Source organism: Oncorhynchus kisutch, linkage group LG13 (genome assembly GCF_002021735.2).
Source record: "Oncorhynchus kisutch isolate 150728-3 linkage group LG13, Okis_V2, whole genome shotgun sequence".
NCBI lineage: Eukaryota > Metazoa > Chordata > Actinopteri > Salmoniformes > Salmonidae > Oncorhynchus > Oncorhynchus kisutch.
The window spans coordinates 77291464-77314760 of record NC_034186.2 but is presented as its reverse complement, the minus strand read 5'-3'; the positions used below and the strand labels follow the sequence as shown (position 1 = coordinate 77314760).

General features: G+C 39.4%; 1 protein-coding gene and 5 non-coding genes across 6 annotated transcripts in view; 1 reads left to right on the top strand and 5 right to left on the bottom strand.

Annotated features, from left to right (window-relative positions):
- Positions 1-5302: 5302 nt before the first annotated feature.
- On the bottom strand, positions 5303-5375 carry trnat-ugu (transfer RNA threonine (anticodon UGU)). Its single transcript has one exon. It is a non-coding gene; the product is annotated as a tRNA-Thr (tRNA).
- Positions 5376-7565: 2190 nt separating this feature from the next.
- Positions 7566-7638, bottom strand: trnat-ugu (transfer RNA threonine (anticodon UGU)). The gene has a single exon. It is a non-coding gene; the product is annotated as a tRNA-Thr (tRNA).
- A 2189-nt stretch (positions 7639-9827) lies between these two features.
- Positions 9828-9900, bottom strand: trnat-ugu (transfer RNA threonine (anticodon UGU)). Its single transcript has one exon. It is a non-coding gene; the product is annotated as a tRNA-Thr (tRNA).
- A 2189-nt stretch (positions 9901-12089) lies between these two features.
- trnat-ugu (transfer RNA threonine (anticodon UGU)) lies at positions 12090-12162 on the bottom strand. The gene has a single exon. It is a non-coding gene; the product is annotated as a tRNA-Thr (tRNA).
- Positions 12163-14351: 2189 nt separating this feature from the next.
- Positions 14352-14424, bottom strand: trnas-uga (transfer RNA serine (anticodon UGA)). The gene has a single exon. It is a non-coding gene; the product is annotated as a tRNA-Ser (tRNA).
- A 4443-nt stretch (positions 14425-18867) lies between these two features.
- The window catches only part of LOC109900375 (protein FAM171A1), a 60469-nt gene continuing 56039 nt past the window's right edge, over positions 18868-23297 (top strand). The window contains exon 1 of the mRNA XM_031787507.1: positions 18868-19181. Within this exon, the coding sequence (XP_031643367.1) occupies positions 19070-19181 (112 nt within the window). The 5' untranslated portion in view covers positions 18868-19069. The remainder of the gene's footprint in view (positions 19182-23297) is intronic.

Here is a 23297-nt window from a genome sequence, read left to right as displayed (position 1 = left end):
AAAAAGCTACCGGTAAACTTTGTTCATACCAAGTCAAAACAATGTTCTATTCAATCCTCAGGTACCCTAATTTGTAAATAAAGGATAAACCTCCAGACAGAAGAACGGTGTTCAATAGGAAAGGAAAATAACGAAGCGCGCACCCTCATTCATGGGCGCCAAAAGCCTACTTTTCTGTTGAGCTCCCTTGGGAAAAACTACTATTACTTGTTCGTATTTCAACAAACAAGCCTGAAAACCCTGTTTAAAGACTGTTGACATCTAGTGGAATCATAGGTACAGCAATCTGGGAGGAATTTTTATATACAGACCCATAGACTTGCATTGGAAAGGCTTCTTAGCGCCAAAAACATAAAACGATTTCTGGATGGTTTTTCCTTGGGTTTTCGCCTGCCATATGAATTCTGTTATACTCACAAAAATTATTTAACCGTTAGAAAAATTCAAAGTGTTTCCATCAAATTCTACCAATTATATGCATTTCCTAGCTTCTGGGCCTGAATAACAGGCTGTTTACTTTGGGCACGTCAGTCAGGCAGAAATTCAGAATACTGCCCCCTATCCTTAAGAAGTTTTAATACTTTCTCAGAAGTAGACATTATTTACTATACTGAACAAAAATATATACGCAACATGCAACACTACAATTTTTTTTTTTTTTACTGAGTTACAGTTAATATAAGGAAAAGTTCAAGTTAATGTTGTTATTCTTTCAACATGCATCACTGGATTACATGACCTCTGCTACTCCTGTCTCTAGTTTCAGCACTTTTAAATCATGATGGGCAGCCCAGGACAGAATCGGCAAATGGTTATCCACCCTTTGCAGCACTGGGTAAAAGTTTCAGATGAATGTCACAGAGGGTAGAGTCAAAATCAAGGCCCCAGTGAGAATGAACTCACGACCCCTGGTTACAAGACCAGTGCTCTAACCACTGAGCTATGGAGCCATACAGCTATGTATGAATTAAGAACGTTATAAAGAACACACCCGTCATACAGTTAAAAAAAGAGACACACCTAAGTATCCAAACATGCAGCTTTCCCAGTCTGGCTCCTACAGTAAAAGCAGTTCCTTGACATCCTTTGTTATACATTTAATGACAAACTCTCCCAGGTCTATGTGACCCAGAGGCAGGTCTGGTCTAGTGGTCATCATTCTTCAGAATTCTCCTTAATAGTCTCCTCTCCTCCTTTCATTGTCTCCTCTCTTAATGACCATCTATTTTGTTATTTTTAGGGGTAGATCAGCTTTAATACTGCAGATAGATTGTGTGTCCTTTCAATGTAACTGTCTGCATCATTTCCAATCCCCCATACATTTTTTTTACAAACATTCCATTATATTATTTTCCCTTAACCCTACCACCCCTCCCTAATTGGAGTAAATTAATGGACATCAATACTTAGACTTCTACTTCTAGCTTATACATACTATAAACATATTAGGGACACAGTATATTTTACATTAGTCATATTTTTATATTTTTAATTTTAGTCCCACCCTTCAGCTACCCTCAACCCCTCCCACCAATCTCTGAAAACCATCCCACTTTATAATGGTGAACTTAATCATCACATGTTCTGGCCTGGTTTAGATCTTATCTGTCGGAAAGATATCAGTTTGTCTCTGTGAATGGTTTGTCCTCTGACAAATCAACTGTAAATTTCGGTGTTCCTCAAGGTTCCGTTTTAGGACCACTATTGTTTTCAACTATATATTTTACCTCTTGGGGATGTTATTCGAAACATAATGTAAACTTTCACTGCTATGCGGATGACACACAGCTGTACATTTCAATGAAACATGGTGAAGCCCCAAATTGCCCTCGCTAGAAGCATGTGTTTCAGACATAAGGAAGTGGATGGCTGCAAACTTTCTACTATTAAACTCGGACAAAACAGAGATGCTTGTTCTAGGTCCCAAGAAACAAAGAGATCTTCTGTTGAATCTGACAATTAATCTTAATGGTTGTACAGTCGTCTCAAATAAAACTGTGAAGGACCTCGGCGTTACTCTGGACCCTGATCTCTCTTTTGAAGAACATATCAAGACCATTTCGAGGACAGCTTTTTTCCATCTACGTAACATTGCAAAAATCTTAAACTTTCTGTCCAAAAATGATGCAGAAAAATTAATCCATGCTTTTGTCACTTCTAGGTTAGACTACTGCAATGCTCTATTTTCCGGCTACCCGGATAAAGCACTAAATAAACTTCAGTTAGTGCTAAATACGGCTGCTAGAATCCTGACTAGAACCAAAAAATTTGATCATATTACTCCAGTGCTAGCCTCTCTACACTGGCTTCCTGTCAAAGCAAGGGCTGATTTCAAGGTTTTACTGCTAACCTACAAAGCATTACATGGGCTTGCTCCTACCTATCTCTCTGATTTGGTCCTGCCGTACATACCTATACGTACGCTACGGTCACAAGACGCAGGCCTCCTAATTGTCCCTAGAATTTCTAAGCAAACAGCTGGAGGCAGGGCTTTCTCCTATAGAGCTCCATTTTTATGGAACGGTCTGCCTACCCATGTCAGAGACGCAAACTCGGTCTCAACCTTTAAGTCTTTACTGAAGACTCATCTCTTCAGTGGGTCATATGATTGAGTGTAGTCTGGCCCAGGAGTGGGAAGGTGAACGGAAAGGCTCTGGAGCAACGAACCGCCCTTGCTGTCTCTGCCTGGCCGGTTCCCCTCTTTCCACTGGGATTCTCTGCCTCTAACCCTATTACAGGGGCTGAGTCACTGGCTTGCTGGGGCTCTCTCATGCCGTCCCTGGAGGGGGTGCGTCACCTGAGTGGGTTGATTCACTGTTGTGGTCATCCTGTCTGGGTTGGCGCCCCCCCCTTGGGTTGTGCCGTGGCGGAGATCTTTGTGGGCTATACTCAGCCTTGTCTCAGGATGTTAAGTTGGTGGTTGAAGATATCCCTCTAGTGGTGTGGGGGCTGTGCTTTGGCAAAGTGGGTGGGGTTATATCCTTCCTGTTTGGCCCTGTCCGGGGGTGTCCTCGGATGGGGCCACAGTGTCTCCTGACCCCTCCTGTCTCAGCCTCCAGTATTTATGCTGCAGTAGTTTATGTGTCGGGGGGCTGGGGTCAGTTTGTTATATCTGGAGTACTTCTCCTGTCCTATTCGGTGTCCTGTGTGAATCTAAGTGTGCGTTCTCTAATTCTCTCCTTCTCTCTTTCTTTCTCTCTCTCGGAGGACCTGAGCCCTAGGACCATGCCCCAGGACTACCTGACATGATGACTCCTTGCTGTCCCCAGTCCACCTGGCCATGCTGCTGTTCCAGTTTCAACTGACCTGAGCCCTAGGACCATGCCCCAGGACTACCTGACATGATTACTCCTTGCTGTCCCCAGTCTACCTGGCCATGCTGCTGCTCCAGTTTCAACTTCCACCTGACTGTGCTGCTGCTCTAGTTTCAACTGTTCTGCCTTATTATTATTCGACCATGCTGGTCATTTATGAACATTGAACATCTTGGCCATGTTCTGTTATAATCTCCACCCGGCACAGCCAGAAGAGGACTGGCCACCCCACATAGCCTGGTTCCTCTCTAGGTTTCTTCCTAGGTATTGGCCTTTTCTAGGGAGTTTTTCCTAGCCACCGTGCTTCTACACCTGCATTGCTTGCTGTTTGGGGTTTTAGGCTGGGTTTCTGTACAGCACTTTGAGATATCAGCTGATGTACGAAGGGCTATATAAATAAATTTGATTTGATTTGATTTGATTTATCATTGTTCAGTTGTATTCCAGGGAGGTTAGAGAAATGATCTAGATTGTCTATGAGGCTGTGCAGCGATCCAAATGGTGGTTTTAAAAGAAAGCATGAGTCCTCAGCATACAATGACACCTTTGTTTTTAAGCCCCGGATTTCTATCCCCTTGATTTTATTGTTGGATCTGATTTTAATAGCTAACATTTCGATGGCCATAATAAATAGATATGTCGATAGTTGACAACCTTGTTTCACTTCTCTTGACAGTAATACCCTTTTCCCACAACATCCGGTGAAATTGGAGAGCGCCAAATTCAAATGACAAAGTCATAATATTAAACATTCATGAAGATAGAAGTGTGTCATATCATTTAAAAGCTTAACTGCTTGTTAATCCAAATGCGTTGCCAGATTTCAAAAAGGCTTTACGGCGGAAGCATACCATGTGATTATCTGAGGACAGCGCACCACATCAAAATATTTTTTCAACCAGCACAGGCTTCACAGAATCGCAAATAGCGATGAAATAAATCACTTACCTTTGAAGATCTTCCTCTGTTTGCAATCCCAAGGGTCCCAGCTACACAATGAATGTGCGTTTTGTTTGATCAAGTCCTTCTTTATATCCCAAAAAGTTAGTTTAGTTGGCGCCATTGATTTCAGTAATCCACTCCTTCAACATGCATACAAAGGAATCCAAAAAGCTACCGGTAAACTTTGTTCATACAAGTCAAACAATGTTCTATTCAATCCTCAGGTACCCTAATTTGTAAATAAAGGATAAACCTCCAGACAGAAAGAACGGTGTTCAATAGGAAAGGAAAATAACGAAGAGCGCACCCTCATTCATGGGCGCCAAAAGCCTACTTTTCCTGTTGAGCTCCCTTGGGAAAAACTACTATTACTTGTTCGTATTTCAACAAACAAGCCTGAAACCCTGTTTAAAGACTGTTGACATCTAGTGGAATCCATAGGTACAGCAATCTGGGAGGAATTTTTATATACAGACCCATAGACTTGCATTGGAAAGGCTTCTTAGCGCCAAGAAATAAAACGATTTCTGGATAGTTTTTCCTTGGGTTTTCGCCTGCCATATGAATTCTGTTATACTCACAAACATTATTTTAACCGTTTAGAAAATTCAAAGTGTTTTCCATCAAATTCTACCAATTATATGCATTTCCTAGCTTCTGGGCCTGAATAACAGGCTGTTTATTTTGGGCACGTCAGTCAGGCAGAAATTCAGAATACTGCCCCCTATCCTTAAGAAGTTTTAATACTTTCTCAGAAGTAGACATGATTTACTATACTGAACAAAAATATATACGCAACACGCAACACGCAACAATTTTTTTTTTTACTGAGTTACAGTTAATATAAGGAAAAGTTCAAGTTAATGTTGTTATTCTTTCAACATGCATCACTGGATTACATGACCTCTGCTACTCCTGTCTCTAGTTTCAGCACTTTTTAAATCATGATGGGCAGCCCAGGACAGAATCGGCAAATGGTTACTCCCACCCTTTGCAGCACTGTGTAAAGTTTCAGATGAATGTCACAGAGGGTAGAGTCAAAATCAAGGCCCCAGTGAGAATTGAACTCACGACCCCTGGTTTACAAGACCAGTGCTCTAACCACTGAGCTATGGAGCCATACAGCTATGTATGAATAATTGGAACGTTATAAAGAACACACCCGTCATACAGTTAAAAAAAGAGACACACCTAAGTAACCAAACATGCAGCTTTCCCAGTCTGGCTCCTACAGTAAAAGCAGATTCCTTGACATCCTTTGTTATACATTTAATGACAAACTCTCCCAGGTCTATGTGACCCAGAGGCAGGTCTGGTCTAGTGGTCATCATTCTTCAGAATTCTCCTTTAATAGTCTCCTCTCCTCCTTTCATTGTCTCCTCTCTTAATGACCATCTATTTTGTTATTTTTAGGGGTAGATCAGCTTTAATACTGCAGATAGATTGTGTGTCCTTTCAATGTAACTGTCTGCATCATTTCCAATCCCCCATACATTTTTTTTACAAACATTCCATTATATTATTTTCCCTTAACCCTACCACCCCTCCCCTAATTGGAGTAAATTAATGGACATCAATACTTAGACTTCTACTTCTAGCTTATACATACTATAAACATATTAGGGACACAGTATATTTTACATTAGTCATATTTTTATATTTTTAATTTTAGTCCCACCCTTCAGCTACCCTCAACCCCTCCCACCAATCTCTGAAAACCATCCAACTTTATAATGGTGAACTTATCATTGTTCAGTTGTATTCCAGGGAGGTTAGAGAAATGATCTAGATTGTCTATGAGGCTGTGCAGCGATCCAAATGGTGGTTTTAAAAGAAAGCATGAGTCCTCAGCATACAATGACACCTTTGTTTTTAAGCCCCGGATTTCTATCCCCTTGATTTTATTGTTGGATCTGATTTTAATAGCTAACATTTCGATGGCCATAATAAATAGATATGTCGATAGTTGACAACCTTGTTTCACTTCTCTTGACAGTAATACCCTTTTCCCACAACATCCGGTGAAATTGGAGAGCGCCAAATTCAAATGACAAAGTCATAATATTAAACATTCATGAAGATAGAAGTGTGTCATATCATTTAAAAGCTTAACTGCTTGTTAATCCAAATGCGTTGCCAGATTTCAAAAAGGCTTTACGGCGGAAGCATACCATGTGATTATCTGAGGACAGCGCACCACATCAAAATATTTTTTCAACCAGCACAGGCTTCACAGAATCGCAAATAGCGATGAAATAAATCACTTACCTTTGAAGATCTTCCTCTGTTTGCAATCCCAAGGGTCCCAGCTACACAATGAATGTGCGTTTTGTTTGATCAAGTCCTTCTTTATATCCCAAAAAGTTAGTTTAGTTGGCGCCATTGATTTCAGTAATCCACTCCTTCAACATGCATACAAAGGAATCCAAAAAGCTACCGGTAAACTTTGTTCATACAAGTCAAACAATGTTCTATTCAATCCTCAGGTACCCTAATTTGTAAATAAAGGATAAACCTCCAGACAGAAAGAACGGTGTTCAATAGGAAAGGAAAATAACGAAGAGCGCACCCTCATTCATGGGCGCCAAAAGCCTACTTTTCCTGTTGAGCTCCCTTGGGAAAAACTACTATTACTTGTTCGTATTTCAACAAACAAGCCTGAAACCCTGTTTAAAGACTGTTGACATCTAGTGGAATCCATAGGTACAGCAATCTGGGAGGAATTTTTATATACAGACCCATAGACTTGCATTGGAAAGGCTTCTTAGCGCCAAAAAATAAAACGATTTCTGGATGGTTTTTCCTTGGGTTTTCTGCCTGCCATATGAATTCTGTTATACTCACAAACATTATTTTAACCGTTTAGAAAATTCAAAGTGTTTTCCATCAAATTCTACCAATTATATGCATTTCCTAGCTTCTGGGCCTGAATAACAGGCTGTTTACTTTGGGCACGTCAGTCAGGCAGAAATTCAGAATACTGCCCCCTATCCTTAAGAAGTTTTAATACTTTCTCAGAAGTAGACATTATTTACTATACTGAACAAAAATATATACGCAACACGCAACACGCAACAATTTTTTTTTTTACTGAGTTACAGTTAATATAAGGAAAAGTTCAAGTTAATGTTGTTATTCTTTCAACATGCATCACTGGATTACATGACCTCTGCTACTCCTGTCTCTAGTTTCAGCACTTTTTAAATCATGATGGGCAGCCCAGGACAGAATCAGCAAATGGTTACTCCCACCCTTTGCAGCACTGTGTAAAGTTTCAGATGAATGTCACAGAGGGTAGAGTCAAAATCAAGGCCCCAGTGAGAATTGAACTCACGACCCCTGGTTTACAAGACCAGTGCTCTAACCACTGAGCTATGGAGCCATACAGCTATTTATGAATAATTGGAACGTTATAAAGAACACACCCGTCATACAGTTAAAAAAAGAGACACACCTAAGTAACCAAACATGCAGCTTTCCCAGTCTGGCTCCTACAGTAAAAGCAGATTCCTTGACATCCTTTGTTATACATTTAATGACAAACTCTCCCAGGTCTATGTGACCCAGAGGCAGGTCTGGTCTAGTGGTCATCATTCTTCAGAATTCTCCTTTAATAGTCTCCTCTCCTCCTTTCATTGTCTCCTCTCTTAATGACCATCTATTTTGTTATTTTTAGGGGTAGATCAGCTTTAATACTGCAGATAGATTGTGTGTCCTTTCAATGTAACTGTCTGCATCATTTCCAATCCCCCATACATTTTTTTTACAAACATTCCATTATATTATTTTCCCTTAACCCTACCACCCCTCCCCTAATTGGAGTAAATTAATGGACATCAATACTTAGACTTCTACTTCTAGCTTATACATACTATAAACATATTAGGGACACAGTATATTTTACATTAGTCATATTTTTATATTTTTAATTTTAGTCCCACCCTTCAGCTACCCTCAACCCCTCCCACCAATCTCTGAAAACCATCCAACTTTATAATGGTGAACTTATCATTGTTCAGTTGTATTCCAGAGAGGTTAGAGAAATGATCTAGATTGTCTATGAGGCTGTGCAGCGATCCAAATGGTGGTTTTAAAAGAAAGCATGAGTCCTCAGCATACAATGACACCTTTGTTTTTAAGCCCCGGATTTCTATCCCCTTGATTTTATTGTTGGATCTGATTTTAATAGCTAACATTTCGATGGCCATAATAAATAGATATGTCGATAGTTGACAACCTTGTTTCACTTCTCTTGACAGTAATACCCTTTTCCCACAACATCCGGTGAAATTGGAGAGCGCCAAATTCAAATGACAAAGTCATAATATTAAACATTCATGAAGATAGAAGTGTGTCATATCATTTAAAAGCTTAACTGCTTGTTAATCCAAATGCGTTGCCAGATTTCAAAAAGGCTTTACGGCGGAAGCATACCATGTGATTATCTGAGGACAGCGCACCACATCAAAATATTTTTTCAACCAGCACAGGCTTCACAGAATCGCAAATAGCGATGAAATAAATCACTTACCTTTGAAGATCTTCCTCTGTTTGCAATCCCAAGGGTCCCAGCTACACAATGAATGTGCGTTTTGTTTGATCAAGTCCTTCTTTATATCCAAAAAAGTTAGTTTAGTTGGCGCCATTGATTTCAGTAATCCACTCCTTCAACATGCATACAAAGGAATCCAAAAAGCTACCGGTAAACTTTGTTCATACAAGTCAAACAATGTTCTATTCAATCCTCAGGTACCCTAATTTGTAAATAAAGGATAAACCTCCAGACAGAAAGAACGGTGTTCAATAGGAAAGGAAAATAACGAAGAGCGCACCCTCATTCATGGGCGCCAAAAGCCTACTTTTCCTGTTGAGCTCCCTTGGGAAAAACTACTATTACTTGTTCGTATTTCAACAAACAAGCCTGAAACCCTGTTTAAAGACTGTTGACATCTATTAGAATCCATAGGTACAGCAATCTGGGAGGAATTTTTATATACAGACCCATAGACTTGCATTGGAAAGGCTTCTTAGCGCCAAAAAATAAAACGATTTCTGGATGGTTTTTCCTTGGGTTTTCGCCTGCCATATGAATTCTGTTATACTCACAAACATTATTTTAACCGTTTAGAAAATTCAAAGTGTTTTCCATCAAATTCTACCAATTATATGCATTTCCTAGCTTCTGGGCCTGAATAACAGGCAGTTTACTTTGGGCACGTCAGTCAGGCAGAAATTCAGAATACTGCCCCCTATCCTTAAGAAGTTTTAATACTTTCTCAGAAGTAGACATTATTTACTATACTGAACAAAAATATATACGCAACACGCAACACGCAACAATTTTTTTTTTTACTGAGTTACAGTTAATATAAGGAAAAGTTCAAGTTAATGTTGTTATTCTTTCAACATGCATCACTGGATTACATGACCTCTGCTACTCCTGTCTCTAGTTTCAGCACTTTTTAAATCATGATGGGCAGCCCAGGACAGAATCAGCAAATTGTTACTCCCACCCTTTGCAGCACTGTGTAAAGTTTCAGATGAATGTCACAGAGGGTAGAGTCAAAATCAAGGCCCCAGTAAGAATTGAACTCACGACCCCTGGTTTACAAGACCAGTGCTCTAACCACTGAGCTATGGAGCCATACAGCTATTTATGAATAATTGGAACGTTATAAAGAACACACCCGTCATACAGTTAAAAAAAGAGACACACCTAAGTAACCAAACATGCAGCTTTCCCAGTCTGGCTCCTACAGTAAAAGCAGATTCCTTGACATCCTTTGTTATACATTTAATGACAAACTCTCCCAGGTCTATGTGACCCAGAGGCAGGTCTGGTCTAGTGGTCATCATTCTTCAGAATTCTCCTTTAATAGTCTCCTCTCCTCCTTTCATTGTCTCCTCTCTTAATGACCATCTATTTTGTTATTTTTAGGGGTAGATCAGCTTTAATACTGCAGATAGATTGTGTGTCCTTTCAATGTAACTGTCTGCATCATTTCCAATCCCCCATACATTTTTTTTACAAACATTCCATTATATTATTTTCCCTTAACCCTACCACCCCTCCCCTAATTGGAGTAAATTAATGGACATCAATACTTAGACTTCTACTTCTAGCTTATACATACTATAAACATATTAGGGACACAGTATATTTTACATTAGTCATATTTTTATATTTTGAATTTTAGTCCCACCCTTCAGCTACCCTCAACCCCTCCCACCAATCTCTGAAAACCATCCAACTTTATAATGGTGAACTTATCATTGTTCAGTTGTATTCCAGAGAGGTTAGAGAAATGATCTAGATTGTCTATGAGGCTGTGCAGCGATCCAAATGGTGGTTTTAAAAGAAAGCATGAGTCCTCAGCATACAATGACACCTTTGTTTTTAAGCCCCGGATTTCTATCCCCTTGATTTTATTGTTGGATCTGATTTTAATAGCTAACATTTCGATGGCCATAATAAATAGATATGTCGATAGTTGACAACCTTGTTTCACTTCTCTTGACAGTAATACCCTTTTCCCACAACATCCGTTGAAATTGGAGAGCGCCAAATTCAAATGACAAAGTCATAATATTAAACATTCATGAAGATAGAAGTGTGTCATATCATTTAAAAGCTTAACTGCTTGTTAATCCAAATGCGTTGCCAGATTTCAAAAAGGCTTTACGGCGGAAGCATACCATGTGATTATCTGAGGACAGCGCACCACATCAAAATATTTTTTCAACCAGCACAGGCTTCACAGAATCGCAAATAGCGATGAAATAAATCACTTACCTTTGAAGATCTTCCTCTGTTTGCAATCCCAAGGGTCCCAGCTACACAATGAATGTGCGTTTTGTTTGATCAAGTCCTTCTTTATATCCCAAAAAGTTAGTTTAGTTGGCGCCATTGATTTCAGTAATCCACTCCTTCAACATGCATACAAAGGAATCCAAAAAGCTACCGGTAAACTTTGTTCATACAAGTCAAACAATGTTCTATTCAATCCTCAGGTACCCTAATTTGTAAATAAAGGATAAACCTCCAGACAGAAAGAACGGTGTTCAATAGGAAAGGAAAATAACGAAGAGCGCACCCTCATTCATGGGCGCCAAAAGCCTACTTTTCCTGTTGAGCTCCCTTGGGAAAAACTACTATTACTTGTTCGTATTTCAACAAACAAGCCTGAAACCCTGTTTAAAGACTGTTGACATCTATTAGAATCCATAGGTACAGCAATCTGGGAGGAATTTTTATATACAGACCCATAGACTTGCATTGGAAAGGCTTCTTAGCGCCAAAAAATAAAACGATTTCTGGATGGTTTTTCCTTGGGTTTTCGCCTGCCATATGAATTCTGTTATACTCACAAACATTATTTTAACCGTTTAGAAAATTCAAAGTGTTTTCCATCAAATTCTACCAATTATATGCATTTCCTAGCTTCTGGGCCTGAATAACAGGCAGTTTACTTTGGGCACGTCAGTCAGGCAGAAATTCAGAATACTGCCCCCTATCCTTAAGAAGTTTTAATACTTTCTCAGAAGTAGACATTATTTACTATACTGAACAAAAATATATACGCAACACGCAACACGCAACAATTTTTTTTTTTACTGAGTTACAGTTAATATAAGGAAAAGTTCAAGTTAATGTTGTTATTCTTTCAACATGCATCACTGGATTACATGACCTCTGCTACTCCTGTCTCTAGTTTCAGCACTTTTTAAATCATGATGGGCAGCCCAGGACAGAATCAGCAAATTGTTACTCCCACCCTTTGCAGCACTGTGTAAAGTTTCAGATGAATGTCACAGAGGGTAGAGTCAAAATCAAGGCCCCAGTGAGAATTGAACTCACGACCCCTGGTTTACAAGACCAGTGCTCTAACCACTGAGCTATGGAGCCATACAGCTATTTATGAATAATTGGAACGTTATAAAGAACACACCCGTCATACAGTTAAAAAAAGAGACACACCTAAGTAACCAAACATGCAGCTTTCCCAGTCTGGCTCCTACAGTAAAAGCAGATTCCTTGACATCCTTTGTTATACATTTAATGACAAACTCTCCCAGGTCTATGTGACCCAGAGGCAGGTCTGGTCTAGTGGTCATCATTCTTCAGAATTCTCCTTTAATAGTCTCCTCTCCTCCTTTCATTGTCTCCTCTCTTAATGACCATCTATTTTGTTATTTTTAGGGGTAGATCAGCTTTAATACTGCAGATAGATTGTGTGTCCTTTCAATGTAACTGTCTGCATCATTTCCAATCCCCCATACATTTTTTTTACAAACATTCCATTATATTATTTTCCCTTAACCCTACCACCCCTCCCCTAATTGGAGTAAATTAATGGACATCAATACTTAGACTTCTACTTCTAGCTTATACATACTATAAACATATTAGGGACACAGTATATTTTACATTAGTCATATTTTTATATTTTTAATTTTAGTCCCACCCTTCAGCTACCCTCAACCCCTCCCACCAATCTCTGAAAACCATCCAACTTTATAATGGTGAACTTATCATTGTTCAGTTGTATTCCAGAGAGGTTAGAGAAATGATCTAGATTGTCTATGAGGCTGTGCAGCGATCCAAATGGTGGTTTTAAAAGAAAGCATGAGTCCTCAGCATACAATGACACCTTTGTTTTTAAGCCCCGGATTTCTATCCCCTTGATTTTATTGTTGGATCTGATTTTAATAGCTAACATTTCGATGGCCATAATAAATAGATATGTCGATAGTTGACAACCTTGTTTCACTTCTCTTGACAGTAATACCCTTTTCCCACAACATCCGGTGAAATTGGAGAGCGCCAAATTCAAATGACAAAGTCATAATATTAAACATTCATGAAGATAGAAGTGTGTCATATCATTTAAAAGCTTAACTGCTTGTTAATCCAAATGCGTTGCCAGATTTCAAAAAGGCTTTACGGCGGAAGCATACCATGTGATTATCTGAGGACAGCGCACCACATCAAAATATTTTTTCAACCAGCACAGGCTTCACAGAATCGCAAATAGCGATGAAATAAATCACTTACCTTTGAAGATCTTCCTCTGTTTGCAATCCCAAGGGTCCCAGCTACACAATGAATGTGCGTTTTGTTTGATCAAGTCCTTCTTTATATCCAAAAAAGTTAGTTTAGTTGGCGCCATTGATTTCAGTAATCCACTCCTTCAACATGCATACAAAGGAATCCAAAAAGCTACCGGTAAACTTTGTTCATACAAGTCAAACAATGTTCTATTCAATCCTCAGGTACCCTAATTTGTAAATAAAGGATAAACCTCCAGACAGAAAGAACGGTGTTCAATAGGAAAGGAAAATAACGAAGAGCGCACCCTCATTCATGGGCGCCAAAAGCCTACTTTTCCTGTTGAGCTCCCTTGGGAAAAACTACTATTACTTGTTCGTATTTCAACAAACAAGCCTGAAACCCTGTTTAAAGACTGTTGACATCTATTAGAATCCATAGGTACAGCAATCTGGGAGGAATTTTTATATACAGACCCATAGACTTGCATTGGAAAGGCTTCTTAGCGCCAAAAAATAAAACGATTTCTGGATGGTTTTTCCTTGGGTTTTCGCCTGCCATATGAATTCTGTTATACTCACAAACATTATTTTAACCGTTTAGAAAATTCAAAGTGTTTTCCATCAAATTCTACCAATTATATGCATTTCCTAGCTTCTGGGCCTGAATAACAGGCAGTTTACTTTGGGCACGTCAGTCAGGCAGAAATTCAGAATACTGCCCCCTATCCTTAAGAAGTTTTAATACTTTCTCAGAAGTAGACATTATTTACTATACTGAACAAAAATATATACGCAACACGCAACACGCAACAATTTTTTTTTTTACTGAGTTACAGTTAATATAAGGAAAAGTTCAAGTTAATGTTGTTATTCTTTCAACATGCATCACTGGATTACATGACCTCTGCTACTCCTGTCTCTAGTTTCAGCACTTTTTAAATCATGATGGGCAGCCCAGGACAGAATCAGCAAATTGTTACTCCCACCCTTTGCAGCACTGTGTAAAGTTTCAGATGAATGTCACAGAGGGTAGAGTCAAAATCAAGGCCCCAGTGAGAATTGAACTCAGAACCCCTGGTTTTCAAGACAAGTGCTCTAACCACTGAGCTATGGAGCCATACAGCTATTTATGAATAATTGGAACGTTATAAAGAACACACCCGTCATACAGTTAAAAAAAGAGACACACCTAAGTAACCAAACATGCAGCTTTCCCAGTCTGGCTCCTACAGTAAAAGCAGATTCCTTGACATCCTTTGTTATACATTTAATGACAAACTCTCCCAGGTCTATGTGACCCAGAGGCAGGTCTGGTCTAGTGGTCATCATTCTTCAGAATTCTCCTTTAATAGTCTCCTCTCCTCCTTTCATTGTCTCCTCTCTTAATGACCATCTATTTTGTTATTTTTAGGGGTAGATCAGCTTTAATACTGCAGATAGATTGTGTGTCCTTTCAATGTAACTGTCTGCATCATTTCCAATCCCCCATACATTTTTTTTACAAACATTCCATTATATTATTTTCCCTTAACCCTACCACCCCTCCCCTAATTGGAGTAAATTAATGGACATCAATACTTAGACTTCTACTTCTAGCTTATACATACTATAAACATATTAGGGACACAGTATATTTTACATTAGTCATATTTTTATATTTTTAATTTTAGTCCCACCCTTCAGCTACCCTCAACCCCTCCCACCAATCTCTGAAAACCATCCAACTTTATAATGGTGAACTTATCATTGTTCAGTTGTATTCCAGAGAGGTTAGAGAAATGATCTAGATTGTCTATGAGGCTGTGCAGCGATCCAAATGGTGGTTTTAAAAGAAAGCATGAGTCCTCAGCATACAATGACACCTTTGTTTTTAAGCCCCGGATTTCTATCCCCTTGATTTTATTGTTGGATCTGATTTTAATAGCTAACATTTCGATGGCCATAATAAATAGATATGTCGATAGTTGACAACCTTGTTTCACTTCTCTTGACAGTAATACCCTTTTCCCACAACATCCGTTGAAATTGGAGAGCACCAAATTCAAATGACAAAGTCATAATATTAAACATTCATGAAGATAGAAGTGTGTCATATCATTTAAAAGCTTAACTGCTTGTTAATCCAAATGCGTTGCCAGATTTCAAAAAGGCTTTACGGCGGAAGCATACCATGTGATTATCTGAGGACAGCGCACCACATCAAAATATTTTTTCAACCAGCACAGGCTTCACAGAATCGCAAATAGCGATGAAATAAATCACTTACCTTTGAAGATCTTCCTCTGTTTGCAATCCCAAGGGTCCCAGCTACACAATGAATGTGCGTTTTGTTTGATCAAGTCCTTCTTTATATCCCAAAAAGTTAGTTTAGTTGGCGCCATTGATTTCAGTAATCCACTCCTTCAACATGCATACAAAGGAATCCAAAAAGCTACCGGTAAACTTTGTTCATACAAGTCAAACAATGTTCTACTCAATCCTCAGGTACCCTAATTTGTAAATAAAGGATAAACCTCCAGACAGAAAGAACGGTGTTCAATAGGAAAGGAAAATAACGAAGAGCGCACCCTCATTCATGGGCGCCAAAAGCCTACTTTTCCTGTTGAGCTCCCTTTGGAAAAACTACTATTACTTGTTCGTATTTCAACAAACAAGCCTGAAACCCTGTTTAAAGACTGTTGACATCTAGTGGAATCCATAGGTACAGCAATCTGGGAGGAATTTTTATATACAGACCCATAGACTTGCATTGGAAAGGCTTCTTAGCGCCAAAAAATAAAACGATTTCTGGATGGTTTTTCCTTGGGTTTTCGCCTGCCATATGAATTCTGTTATACTCACAAACATTATTTTAACCGTTTAGAAAATTCAAAGTGTTTTCCATCAAATTCTACCAATTATATGCATTTCCTAGCTTCTGGGCCTGAATAACAGGCAGTTTACTTTGGGCACGTCAGTCAGGCAGAAATTCAGAATACTGCCCCCTATCCTTAAGAAGTTTTAATACTTTCTCAGAAGTAGACATTATTTACTATACTGAACAAAAATATATACGCAACACGCAACAATTGATTTTTTTTTACTGAGTTACAGTTAGTATAAGGAAAAGTTCAAGTTAATGTTGTTATTCTTTCAACATGCATCACTGGATTACATGACCTCTGCTACTCCTGTCTCTAGTTTCAGCACTTTTTAAATCATGATGGGCAGCCCAGGAGAGAATCGTATCCTTTTTGGCAATGTCTCTTACAGTAGTAGTACCGCAGATAATTCTTTTTGCAGGCGATATTGTCAGTTTGTTGTCACATTTAGATGTTTCTTCTGTATAGAGCGAGACAAATGTTAACTCCCACCCTGTGCAGCACTGTGTAAAGTTTCAGATGAATGTCACAGAGGGTAGAGTCAAAATCAATACCCCTGGTCATATAGTCACATATTTGTATTTATTTTTAGTCCCAACCTTCAGCTACCCTCAACCCCTCCCACCAATCTCTGAAACCATTCCGTTTACTTTTTGTTAGCTGTATGTGTGAAATAAGTCCACCAGTGGTATTTGTGATATCATTAACAATTATTATACAATTGGTAAACATTTTTTTAAATCAATTAGTGTATTTGAGTTTAGCCATAAAATGTGTTATTTTAGAGTGGTTGAAATCTGTCCTTTGGTCTGATGAGTCCAAATTTGAGATTTTTGGTTCCAACCGCCGTGTCTTTGTGAGATTTAAAAAAAAAATATATATTTCACCTTTATTTAACCAGGTAGGCTAGTTGAGAACAAGTTCTCATTTGCAACTGCGACCTGGCCAAGATAAAGCATAGCAGTGTGAACAGACAACACAGAGTTACACATGGAGTAAACAATTAACAAGTCAATAACACAGTAGAAATAAAAGGGGAGTCTATATACATTGTGTGCAAAAGGCATGAGGAGGTAGGCGAATAATTACAATTTTGCAGATTAACACTGGAGTGATAAATGATCAGATGGACATGTACAGGTAGAGATATTGGTGTGCAAAAGAGCATGAAAAGTAAATAAATAAAAACAGTATGGGGATGAGGTAGGTGAAAATGGGTGGGCTATTTACCAATAGACTATGTACAGCTGCAGCGATCGGTTAGCTGCTCAGATAGCAGATGTTTGAAGTTGGTGAGGGAGATAAAAGTCTCCAACTTCAGCGATTTTTGCAATTCGTTCCAGTCACAGATGCAGAATAGGTGAACGGATTATCGGATTATCTCTGCATGTGTGGTTCAAACTGTGAATCATGGACCAAGAAGGAGGGTGATGGAGTGCTGCATTAGATGACCTGGACTCTTCAATTGCCCAACCTCAATCCAATTGAGATGGTTTGGGATCAGTTGTACCACAGAGTGAAGGAAAAGCAGACAACAAGTGCTCAGCATATGTGGGAACTCCTTCAAGACTGTTGTAAAAGCCTTCCAGGTGAAGCTAATTGAGAGAATGCCAAGAGTGTGCAAAGCTGTCATCAAGGTAAAGGGTGGCTACTTCGAAGAATCTCAAATATAACATATATTTAGTTTTGTTTAAGACTTTTTTGGTTACTACATGATTACTACATATGTGTTATTTCATAGTTGTTTTCACTATTATTCCACATTGTACAAATTAGTCACAATAAAGAAAAACCCTTGAATGAGTAGGTGTGTCCATACTTTGACTGGTATTGTATTACTAATGTTTTTAATGTAGCTAATGCCATTGTGTGAAGAAAAAGGCAATTTTGCACACTGTGGACACTAGTGTTGAGTGATTAACCGAAATGTCTGTTATTTTTCAGTTTTTAAAAACTAATTGATGTCAAGTAGATTAAATTATTTTAATTCCATTTTGTTCTGTGTTTTTTTCTGGGCTCAATGCACACATTGTTCATTTTCCTTAGAACTAAGTTAAATCAATCCAGATCAGCATAGGCAACAGCTCTATAAGAGGTGAGATGATGACTTGGAATGAGATAATAGTCATCAAATAAAACAAATGTAATATACACAACAACTGAAATATTTTATTAAAGTAATTAAGCATTAATGGGCAGTCACTACCATCATGGGACTTGTTTTAATAGTTTATTCTGTGTTATTACAGCATTTAACCCATATAATGCATAATGCATTTCATGTTTAAAATAATAATCGAAATCGTAATCGAAAAACGTGATGTATTAATAATAAATCTGAAACCGAACCGACCTCAAAAAGCAGTAATTGCTCAGTGCTAGTGGACAGTGTAGTTTTTAGTAGCAAGTAGGAATTACATCTCTGGTTAAATGGCGTTTTTCATCAGTATTGTTTCAGATCAAAAATGTTTGGGCGAGTTCTTATGGTTAATTAAAAACAAATACAGACTATCATCATAAAGCAGTCAACTCTTCAACACGTGTTAACTTGCGGTGGTCAGACAACCACTTCAGTGAGTCGCCTGGAGATGGCGGTCAAACCCCACAAATGATTCTGCTAGGCGCCTGTTGGGGCAGCGTCTGGTGTCGGAATAGTTAACGTGGGGCCGCCCTGGCTTCAGTGACTTTCTTTATTTTTTAAGAAAGAAAAAGACCGAGCAGCCAGGAGGGGTGGGATGCAGAACTGAACAGGACATACTGAAGGAGAAAATAGAGGGAACGCTAATGCTACAAAATATGGAGTCTTGCCCGATGTACATGTGTGTGTTTTACAATACATTGATGTAGCCAGTCAATATTTTATATTTATTTGAACTATTTTTTGTGTGTGTGACATCTGCAATGACGAGGGTCGGGGTTTTGAGCAGGACCGCAGCGATTGTGCTCTGTCTTTTGGGATGCAATGTGTGGAAAGCGGTAACCAAAACCCTGCAAGATGACAACGCTCTAAAAGGTAGGTAGCTGATACAAATGGTTCACTTTATTCAAAGTACTTGTGAGATGTTATGCCCAATATGTTCGTCTTGCTAGCTAGCTACTTGTATAGCTAGCGATAACTTGGCGTTGGTGGCTTATGTGCTAACTTCAGATAGTTATCTAGCTACGTTAGTTAGCTTTTCAATTGGCTAGTTATATAACGTTCATTTGGCTGTCCTTTTCAGCCACAAAACTGTATATATACGTTATCTCTCTGTGGTTGTTCATGTTTAATTTAGCCAAGGTATTATATCATTTGAATGGTTTGAAGTGCTTTTGTGTCTCACAACGTGTCCTCAACTGAAACAAAAACACCTCACCATCTTACCTAGCTAGATAGCTAGACCTAACTGATATTGCATGTTGTTGGCAAGAGGCTAGCTAACATTAGCTAGTTAGCTAACGTTAGTTGATGCTAAGTTCTTCTGCAGCCTCTCAATTGTAATGGATGATTTTGGTGCAAGCCTTAGTTAAAGCATGGTTTACTTGTCCTTATTCAGATGAGGTGGGAACGTAATTTGAGCATGTTTTTTTGATGCAATGTAATGGATTGTTTTCAGACCAGCAGTATTCCACGAGAGATAACGTTCATGCATTTTGTGTATGAATTTGACCACGTATGCAGGAGATTCCTCCAGACATGATTATAAGATAGATGCTGCAGATGTGAGTGGAAGGAGGAATCTCACACACACCACCATCTCTCATAAATAAGTGAAAGGCAGTATATGACAGGTGGCTTTTGCTTCACTGCCTCTTCCTTCACAGCCTCCTGCTGAATTGGGGGCAGTGCTGGAAATGGTTTAGGCTGGGCCCAGCGAACCTATTTGTATCATTCTGTGGTTTTATTCGTTGTTACAGACATGAGTGAAATGGCAACACACTGTAAAGCGTAGTTAGAATCACTGCAGATGTATTTCATTCAGCCACTCCAAAGCGTTCTCTTTTTTTAAAGAGAAGAGTGCTTCCAAGACTAGCCGTATCTGTTTCTCTCATGTACTCACTCACTTATTCTCACACACACACTACTTTGCTTGGAGAACTGTGCGGCTCTGTTTTGCTGCTTCAGTTTTCATTCTAATTTTGTTTGTTAATCATATTGCTGTGACTGAGTGTCTGCGCGTAGTTGTGTGAGTCTCTAACCAAACAGTCATTTATTAGACTATTTTGTGTGTCCTTGTCTGTCTGTAACTAAATATTAAGTGTCCCCAACTATCACGTGATGTCAACACATGACGTAGGTGCCTATTAAGTTCCTTAGAGAAAATGATTGTTGCCTTCTGAGCATCTCAACTCAGTATTTTGATTGACCCCCCCACCCCTCTGTTTTTCTCTCTCCTCTCTGTCTCTCTGTCTCTCTCTCTAAAAAACCTTCAGACCCTCCCTGGGGCTCTTGTTGATACTGAGGGCTTCTTCTTGTCTCTCCTCTCCTCACACATAGCTAGCTATATATATGGAGGCAGACAGACGACACATAGTTAGCAACATGGATGCAGACAGACACATAATTATAGATCCAACTCTCATTTCTGCTACCCATAATACACTACAGCTGGGAACAGGCTCACTGCAGCCAGGCTAGAGGACAGGGTGCCAGGAAGACCAAATCATGTTGAAGTGTTTGTTTGTGTGTGTGCCTATGCATGTGACACACTGCAATGCAGCACTCTGCTTATTCTTGGGGCTTGTGCACAGAGACTACTATAACAGTGCTTTATACACACATGCACGAGCACAACACCCGTATTGGTTGAGGGATTGCTGCAACCAGATCTATAATTTTGTAATACATATGTGTTTCTGTCAGAACGAAATCAATGATCTAATTATTGGATTAAGAGGGACTGAATAAGATCTGTGATTTTTGTTGAAGAAAGCACTTGGCAAAACACTGAATAAAGTACAGTGTCTGTTCTATACCTTCAAATAAAAAAAATTAAATTGTATTTTTCTGTCACAAAATAGATATTATAGCCTAGCTATCATCGTAACAGTAGCAGTATTATTTGGAAATTCTGTACATATTTAATTGTTTTTTAACTAACATTTTTTTTTAAGGGGTGGATCAGCTTAATATTGCAGAAAGATTGTTGCTTCCATCAATGTAATTGTCTGCATCATTTCCAATCCCCCGTATATTTTTGGGTAAATGTATATCCATATGTAGTGTGGTTCGTTCTGCGTTGTGTACTTTTAATTAGGACGCTGCCACAACTGGACGTCTGCTAGTTGAGTTTTTTTTGTTTTTTTTGCGCTGCACACGAAGAGACAACACACATTATGTTAACCCTTGGCGCGGTCCTAGCTCTCAGGCACCTTGCTAGCCGAAGGTCAGGCAAAAGGGAACAATAAGGGGGTACGGAAATACAGATAACCCGCGCTGGACCAAACCAAAATATACACAACTTTTACAATCAGATGTATGTACAATATTGATATGAAAAAGTGTTTGTACACCAAAGAAAAGCATTAGCTATGCAGCTGTAATTAAATAAAAAATTAAGAAATACACTGAACTATTATTATTATCAAATTATTATATATATATATAAAGAAAAGGTAGGCAATATCCTACGGTCACTGAGAAACCAAGAACTGTTTAATTTCCTGTGTAGACATAGTTTGGATTAGCCTATCCACTGGCTTAATAAGTCTACCTAGTCTAGTCCGAACACCCTCACCCAAAAACCTAGCAGGAATGTCACGGACAGCACTAACCGTGCTCAGAGGTCTAACCTCAGGATGGGGAGTACTACAGATCGGCATATCCGGAGCCAGCACACTTTCAGTTATAGATTCAACACTAGTAGTGTCAGACAACTGATCAGAATCCTGGTAGATTGTCACAGACCACACTGACTAAGCATCTTCAACCAAGGTAACATTATCTGTCACAGCATCATCCACACTGAATGGAGTTTCGCAATTAGAACTCTCACTTAAGGGGACTTGATACGGTTGTTCCACCTCACTTCCATCAGCTGGGACTTCACCATCCTCTTGGAGTATCCTCCCAGAAGACTCAGGAAGGCCTGCTACCCAGTGGACAGTCCTATCGTCACTCCCATCCATTTGGCTGGAACCCGCAGACATCTCAGAGATCACGTCACCACTCGATAGAGATCCGAGACCCTCAGGTTCCTCCCACGAAGTCAAAGGCAGAAAGTTGACTGGCATAATCAGGTTCCTATGCACAGTTTTGATGCGTCCAGTGGTAGGGTGTTGGATACGATATGTGTTGAGTGAGCTGTTCTTCGCAACCACAATGTACACCACACTCTCCCAGCGATCAGACAGTTTCTTCTTGCCCCTTTCCCCCTTGTTAGCAAGTAGAACTCTGTCTCCCTTCTGCACAGAGTGACCCTTAGACTGTTTGTTGTAGACCTCGGCTTGTCTCTCTTGTTGCTTACTGGCATACTGCTGGGCCAATGTCATGGCCTCTCTCAGATCCTCACCCAGAGACTGGACATATTTATCCACATCTACTGTGTCCCCATCCAACAGCACACTTTCAAACATAACATCTACCGGCAACCTAGGGGTGCGTCCGAACATCAAGAAGAAGGGTGGAAACTCAGTAGTCTCGTGTACAGTGCAGTTATTAAAGGAGAATATCAATGTGTTCAACATCTGAGGCCATTTAGCCTTGGACCTAGCTGGCAGAGCTTTAATCATCCCACCCAGTGTGCGATTCAGACGTTCTGCTTGACCGTTACCCATGGGATGATAAGGTGTGGTGTGGGACTTTTCAACAGCAGATAACTGAAGTAATTCCTCAATAAGTGAACTCTCAAAGTTAGCACCCCTGTCAGAATGGATACAATCAGCGAACCCATAAATGCAGAATAAATGATTCCAGAGAACACGAGCAACAGTCTTAGCAGACTGGTTTGGACATGGATACGCACAGGCCAGCTTAGTAAAGTGATCTGTCACTGCTAACACATTAATAGACTTGCTGTTTGAATCTTCTGCAGTCCGGAAATCAATACACACAAGTTCTAAAGGCACCGTTGTCACAATGGAGACAAGTGGAGCTCTTGCTTCAGGCTCAGGTGCTTTACTCAACACATCTCTTACAGTGGGCCACGTA